This window comes from Oryzias melastigma, linkage group LG20 (assembly GCF_002922805.2).
Source record: "Oryzias melastigma strain HK-1 linkage group LG20, ASM292280v2, whole genome shotgun sequence".
Lineage (NCBI taxonomy): Eukaryota > Metazoa > Chordata > Actinopteri > Beloniformes > Adrianichthyidae > Oryzias > Oryzias melastigma.
This window is the reverse complement of record NC_050531.1, coordinates 5,190,033-5,198,005: the sequence shown is the minus strand read 5'-3', so window position 1 is coordinate 5,198,005 and position 7,973 is coordinate 5,190,033. Positions and strand designations below refer to the sequence as shown.

Sequence of the window (7,973 nt, the reverse complement as noted above, 5' to 3'; positions counted from 1 at the left end):
GATTGGATCTCAGGTGTGGTTCACCAAAGCTCCTGTCGGCGGCGTGGCTCACTAACCGGTGACATGAAGACGTTTTTCCTCTCAGGGATGCAAACTTTGCTCCGCCTCTCACCACGACTCACCAATCAGAGCCCACCTTTAACTGCTCGGCTCCTCTCTAACACATCCGATCAAACCATAACACTTGTCAATCCACTAATCCGAGGCTGAACGGCCGTTTTCCTCTCACCTTCATCCACGCATGGCTCATCCCATCCTGAACTCACGGATCTGCTCCTCAAAAGTGCCTCTGATCAAGCTTCTCTTTGGTTTTCGTAGAAGAAACGGGAATCCTGGAGTTGTGAGCGAGCTGCTGCGTGGGCGTGTTCCTCATGTGTCTGTCCTCAGAACTTTGAACTGTTTGAGCTTTACTGACGTCAGAAATATTTTAAAGTTTTGTTTGTATGAAAGTGAGATTGAATATTTTAGAGATGTTTGGACTTACGAAGGTGAAGTTTTTCCTCATTTGTCCTCAGTATCCTGCTGGAGGTTGGACTTTACTGCCCCCTGGTGGTCAGTTTGTCTCTGAACAAGAGAAAGGAAACTTTAGAACCACAATTAGACCTTAAACATTCTGAACCATCACAATAAAGAAACATTTGACCTATTTCTACGGAAGCCCAAAGGTGACAAATTGTATTTAATTCATACTTATCATTAATTAATTAAAATAATTCATTTTTGTAAGAGATGCATTTAATTATTTAATGGTCTGATGTTTTTAGCATTATTTATTAAACTCACCTGTCAACGTCAAATGGGCGGAGCCTAGCACCTGAGGCTAGGGTCCGCCCATTTGACTGCCTCTAAGGTGCATTCTACACGCTTCTGGATCCAGATACGTCTCTAACCAATCAAGCTCATGAATATTCACCATCACTGCAGCCGTCTCACCATGAAAGACTAAAGGCCAGAGCGAAAATATAGACAGAGTAGGCCCCGCCCACTGATTTTGACATCTTAAATTATGACCAAACCATGAAATATTCAAGTTATTGGTATTTTAACCAATTAAAGACACATTTATTTATTATTTAATTAATTATTCATTAATTTTAATTTGTCCCCTTTGGTCTTCCATATGTTTCTATCCGACTTATCTTTAAAGGTTTAAGAAAACACATAAAACTGGTTATTGTTTTAGTTTATTTTTAAATTGGCATTGAGGACGTCAGACTAAATTAGCATCTGATTTTATTGTTTTTTATTTTAAAAATTAATTATATACTTTTATTTTTCTTAATTTTTCCACAAACTGTACTTTTGTCTAAAGTTGCTTTATATTTATGCTAAAAAAGTCTTTAAAATCCACACTAGATTTTTGTGTTGAAGTATTTTTAATACTTAAATCAACAAAAAGTGGCAAATAAAAATTAAATGTGTAGTTTTTTTTACAGGGTTTATTATGGAGCAAAATTGAACAAAAAATCGATTTATTTAAAGTTTTAATGAAAATAAAACAGATTTTCATCATTTGTTCCTTTAAAACATTTTTTAAATTGTTTTTAGTTTTTGGAAAAACACAAACTTTTCCAGCTTTAGTTGAATGATCCTAAAACATCTCAGTCTGGATCTTCACGTTCATTTAGAAAATGTAATCAAGTATTTACACCCCATAAGAAGCTGATTTGTTCCTTTTTGAATTTTCTGTGAATTTCCACCTCAGTGATGACAGAGGGGCTTTTGGGGCTTTTCTCACTGACAGACCGGGGCTGTTATACCTCCCACCCTGAAGCCAGACTCCGCCTCTGACTCACCTGGTGAAGGTTACCTGAGAGACGGCTTCATTCTCACTGACCCCCCCCCTCCTCTCCCTTTTCTTCCAGTCCCCCGAAATGAGCGAAAACATTCAGTACATCGACAGCTCCGGCGGTCCAGGTAAGAACCGCAGCTTCTGCTCTGGCGTCACTTTGCAAACCGCATCACGTCACCAACACGTCTCTCGTCATCCAGGTGACCAGGATTAGGCCGCCGCTCGCGGTAGGATTCGTGTCCACGTGTGTGTGGGTGTGTGTGGGGCTGGATGTGCAGCGGTCTGCATGCGATGACGTCTCTAACCTGCCGGCTTTGGGTTCTTTAAGGTTCCTCTGAGGTGTCGAGCAGCAGCTGCTGAATCGTCTGCTGCTGCTAACGAGAGAATGAAGCTGCAGCGGGGCTAAAAAGTATTCAGTCAGCCTCCAATTGTGCAAGTTCTCCCACTTAAAAATTTTAATTAAAAATTTCTCATCTATTAGAGAAAAAATTAGGGGAAAAAAATCCAGAAAAATCCCATTTTTGAAGGATTTATTTGTAAATTATAGTGGAAAATGAGTATTTAATCTCAGAAAATCTTTAGAAGAGTTTAAATCCAGCGACAGCCCCAAAACATCACTGCTCTAGAGGAGATCTGCATGGAGGAATGGACCAAAATACAACAGTTTGTGAAAACCTGTGAAAACGTTTGACTGCTGCCAAATAAAGGGTTAACATATAACAAAGTATTGAGATGAATTTTAGTTATTTTCCATCATAATGTACAAATAAATTCTCTAAAAATTTGATTTTCTGGATTTCTTTTCACATTTTGACTCATAGTTGACGTGTACCGATGATGAAACTCCAGACCTCTCTTGTCTTTTTAAATGGGCTGAACTTAAACATTTAGTGGTTGATTGAATACTTTTTTTAAATCATGTTGAACTTGAATCACACAGACTGACATCATTGTCAACATTTACATTACACTTACGCTGTGTCCAAATCCCCTCACTACTGACCACTAAAGACTGTAAATTTAAATGTATTTTATAAATTATAATTTATTTTAATTTCAATTTTAATTTATTTATTAAAAAAATAAATTAAAATTGATGTTTTCATTTGAAATATATATATTTTGGCCTATATTTCCAATCTATTAGCATTGATCCACACTGTTTTTTTGCAGAGATTTCTGGGAAATTTCTAGTCCACTTAATATGAAATTGTGGATTTAGGCGCCCTGAAAAAACAAAACACGCCCCATAATCGTGCACTAAGTAGTGAGGGAATTTGGTAACGACGTAAAAATGATCAGAAAACACAAATTCCCACAATGCACCTCACCCCCTGCTTGTCTTGCAGTGATTTTATCTGAAAATATTCAATTAAATGGACTTTTCTAACTGAGTCTTGGCCCTAACGTCCGACCGCGGTTTTCCAGGATCTTCTGCTGGTTTTGTGGGATCAGGAGAGTAAAAGCGGGAATGACTTGATGTATTTATACATCCCATAGAAACAGGAATGCTTTAGGCTCTGAAATCTCTGTTTAGGTTCATCTTCTCCACTGACCAATCCTCTAGCGGTTTAGGTTTGGACCATTGACTGTACATGAGAACTGGACTGAGTTACCCCTCCCCCCTGGATCTTCAAACAGGAAGTAGCCACAAGTTCCATAGGGAAATAAACTGCTATTATGCATGTTGTTTGTCAGGATAATCTTTTTTTTTTGTAGTGAAAATCCTAAACTGATGCCTCATTAAAATAAGTAGGCGGAGCCTGTTGGCCCCCGACGATAAGCGTTTGACAGATTCTGGTTGTGTCCGAATTCCCCTTTAACTACTAAAAAAATATATAGTGCGGGACTATAAAATGCCCTGGATTTAAAGGTAATTCAGACACGATTCTCACTACTTTTCTCTAATTTTTCTAAACACCAGATGACGTCACCGATTTCACAAAGTGAAAATCGGATAAATACGAACATTTCACGACGTTTATTTGTGATTCCACTATGTTCTGATGGTAAAAATGTGGATTGTTTATTCAAAAATTACATTTAAACATGTTTTTTTTTTCGAAATTGTTCGACTGCAATGCATTCTGGTCAATGTTCGCTAATCTAGTCAGCATCGAAGCACGCTAGTTTTTCGCAAAGACTTCTGGGAAATTATTAGTTTGGAAATAGTAGATTCAGACAGCACTAGAAAATGGCGAAGGCACTAGTTTGTGTAGCCCACATTTAAATGTTAGGGGTGTGGCCTTCTAACAAGTTCACTCCTGATTGGCTAGAGTGGTTACCATAGAAACTGATGCTTACAGACGTCGTCTGGCTCCAACATGGGAAAAAATGGCGACTAATTTGACTTCAATTTGACCCGGAAGTAAGCAATTTATTTTTATAGATGATGATGTCACACTCGCTTGGTCCAGTTCTCATATACAGTCGCCCCTCCACTTCTGATGTGTGGAGGGAGGGGCTGAGCTTTGGTTTTCTGCTGCTGGCGGTTTTGTCCTCTCAGCTCTTCAGGCCTCTTCACCTTTTTGCTCATTTTCTGTTCGTTTGTTTTAGGGAACAACGCAAACCCAGAAGTCGAGGCCCCTCCCCCACTGCCCGCCACCTCAGCCCTGGAGGAGATGGCGCTGTACAGCAACAAACGCAAACTGAGGCAGGGCCGCCGCAGCCTGGAGACGGCCGTCCCCACATAGCGCCGGCCGAGCCGCTCCTCACTCTTCTACGTAAAACCACTGCACAGATGCCGGCGCTCGGGCGCGTCACGCCTTTGCCGCTCACGGAGGCGCCGTGGCTCAACAGCCCCCGACGGGCAGGGAGGAGCTAGTAGTGTTAGCTAGGACTGCTACTGGAGTTTCTTTGGTTTGCCTGATAGTCTGATCGTTTCTAATTTGGGTGATCGCATTTTTTAGTGGATTTTACTTTTTCATCGGTGAGCTTTTTTTTCTTTTTTAAACAACCTAAATACTGGAAAAGAAATGGGTCTTAGCTGTACTAACTTTGATTGGAATAATCCATTTAGACGGGGGTGTATATTTGATTGATACCTGAAGAGGGAACAGCTTCATGGTCACAAAGTGTGGAGAGCTTTTATTTTTTAAAGACATATCATGTTTGCACTGCCACTGATCAGCATTTTGAAAACCTTTTTTTGTCTAATTTATTGTTTTTACAATGAAAAGCCTTTTATTTTGAAAGTTTTAACCCGTTTTAAGGCATATCGTAATGAAGTCTATCATTGAAAGGATCAGTATTTCTCGTCATTGATCACATTCCCCCGGAGAGAGCAGGACGCCTCCAAACGATTCTGTTAGGGAGACTTTTATTGTTTCGGTTTATGGTACTTCCACCGGCCTCGAGGGTTTTTTTTATTCTAATCAATGTGAATCAGCTGTTTGAGGCACGCCACATTGATGTGAAGGTAGCGGGCGTTTTTGTTTTTGGTTAATTTAAATCCGATGCCACTGAAAAATAATTGTTTTTTTTGTGAATAATGTACAAATACTGAAAGGAAATAAAATTGAGTTTGAAACTGAGCCAGCGTCTCTGGGAGAACTCATCAGGAATGGCTCGCGTTAGGCTCCGCCCCCCATCAGGGCGGGGCAACACCTGCAGGATTATAGCGTTTTAATTTAACGTAGGTTTTCTTATCTTAGCTTTTAATGTCGCTCTCACTGACTGAAATTCAGTTTCACCTTTTGTTTTTTACTCTGAGTAGTCTCCAGGTTGGTTTCACTACATCCTCGATGCTGTTTCCAGTTCTTTTTTATTTTATTTCTCTTTCAAACTGAGAGGTTCAGAGTTTTAGGGTCAGAGGTTATAGCTCACTTAAGACTGTAACTAGTGAATTTGTACAACCAAAGAAGTCTATTTTGTGGTTCAGGAATAATAAATATTACTTTTCATTTAAGAAGCAGAATTTGTGTGTCGCCTCTTTTTGTCGGGTTTGTGACTTTAAGATTAAAATCTGTGAAATTATGGTAATCTACAGTCAAAACCTCAAAGGAGATTTTTTTTTTAAATCTTTTTTTTTCTTTTAATGTTTAACCCTTTAACTGCCTGTTCAACAAAATGGCAGAAACATATAGAAAAAATGTTTTTAAAAATAAGGATTGTGTGTATTACTCCCCAAGATACGGAGCCCCTGAAGGGACATGAAAGAGAAAAAAAATGGGCGAAAAATTTAAGTTAAAAAAACTCTAGTTACTGGCTGATGTGTAACAGAGATTAACTGGTGTCCACCCGTTACTAACCAGAACATTATATTTTCCTAAAAAACTGAAGTAAAAATAATAATCTGGATAGTAAATGGTGTGGACCAGTTACTAACCACAATTTTTTTTTTCTAAAAATTGAAGTAAAAAAAAATCTGGATATCTATATATTTGTAGGCAAAAAAAATGTTTTACTTTAATTTCCTCTTTTTTTTTTAATTCGATGTCTCTTTAGGAGCTCCGTACCAAAGGCAATAAGCAGTAGAAAAAGATTACCCTTTTTTTCTTGTTTTGTTTTTTGGGTAGTTAAAGGGTTAAGAAAGTAAAGGAAGGAGGAAAATTTGGAGATAAAAAAAAAAATCTGATTTTATTTTTAGACCATATCACCCAGCTCCAGTACTTTTGTTTTGTTTTTGTTTTTTTTGGATTAAAATAGTCTGCAGAAAAAAAATGTAAAGGAGATTTCTTTTTTAAAATATATTGTTATTTTTGTTTAAAAAAATAAAGGGAGGAAAGGGAAAAAAATATATTTGGTGGAAAAAAATAGATTTGTCAGATGTATCACTTGTTATTTTGTTGGATTAACATAATCTTCAGGAAATATCTCAGAAATATCTGAGATTTTAATTTTCTGCTTTTATAGTTTTTCTGGATTATGGTAATATACAGTGAAAAGCTCAAAGAAAACTTTTTAATTTTGTATTAAATAAATGTCATTTGTATTTTTTTAGTAATATAAAAGAGGGAACACATTTAATTTGGTGGAAAAAAAACAAAAACAAAAGATTCTTGCATCTCAAGGGGCATTTCATAAATAAATAAATGCTTCTTAAGGCTTATTTCTTGTTATTTTGTAGGTAATCTAGAGTAAATATCTTAAAGGAGATTAAAAAAACTGTTTATGTTAAATATATTCTGTCATCTGTTACTAAAGTACAGAGAAAACATAAAAATCAATTAAAATATGAAATTAAATTTGATCAAAGTACTTGTTATTTTGACAGTAAATCTTTCAAACGAGATTTTTAAAAAGAGTTTTCGTAAAAAAAATCTGACTTTAATTTTCGAGCGTGTTGCACAGATCTAGTACTTGTAGTTTTGTTGGATTACAAAAATCTGCTGGAAATACCTAAAAGTACATCTTAAATTAACTGTTTTGGTAAATACGTTCTGTTATTTGTAATTAAAGTACAGAGAGGAAGAAAAAACTCAATTAAAAACGAATTAAGTAAAATATGTTCTAACAGTTGAATTTTAGTCCACATCATCCGATACTAGTACTTGTAATTTTGTTGGATTAATGTACAGTTAATGAGATGTTAAAATAAGAGTTTTTGTTAAGTAAATTCTGTCATTTTTATTTAAGAAACTAAAAGGAGAAGGACAAAAAAAAAATCAAATTTGATGAGAAAAAAAGTTAGATTTTATATTAAGTGAACAAATTCCACACAGAAAGGTCCCCAGTTATCCCCCATCTGGGATTTGAACCACAACCTTATTACTGTGAGGCAAGAGTGCTAACCACTGCACCACCATGCCACCCTTATCAATAAAAGAAAAAAAAAAACAGTTCCTGCAATGTAATGTTCTGTAGATTGTCAACAAATATTTATTTAAAAAAAAAACTGCCTTTGGTGAAAATTCTGGGATTAAGGATCATCTAAGAATGTCATTTATTTACATAATTAAAATATTTAAACATTCAACAAACAAAATTGGAAAAAGCAACTGTTTTTAAAGTTAAATAATAAAGATTTAGTTCCACTACGATACATGTTAAGCCTGCTTCAATAAGATTTTATTTTGTTTTTTAATTAAATCAAATCAACCTAATAAACAATTTTATTTTGAAAAACATAATTTTAGTGATTTTGAATTAATATTAAAAAATTAAATATACATAATTAAAAATAGTAAAAATATTTAAAGGATTACATAAACATACTTCTATATATAAAAAATTAATTATA

General features: G+C 35.8%; 1 protein-coding gene across 1 annotated transcript in view; it reads left to right on the top strand.

Moving 5' to 3' along the window:
- scrib (scribble planar cell polarity protein) overlaps nucleotides 1-5,708 on the top strand; it is a gene marked incomplete in the record, with an annotated part of 73,209 nt that extends 67,501 nt beyond the window's left edge. The window contains 2 exon segments of the mRNA XM_036217316.1: nucleotides 1,866-1,917; nucleotides 4,349-5,708. Coding sequence (XP_036073209.1) covers nucleotides 1,866-1,917; nucleotides 4,349-4,485 — 189 coding nt within the window.
- Nucleotides 5,709-7,973: the final 2,265 nt, after the last annotated feature.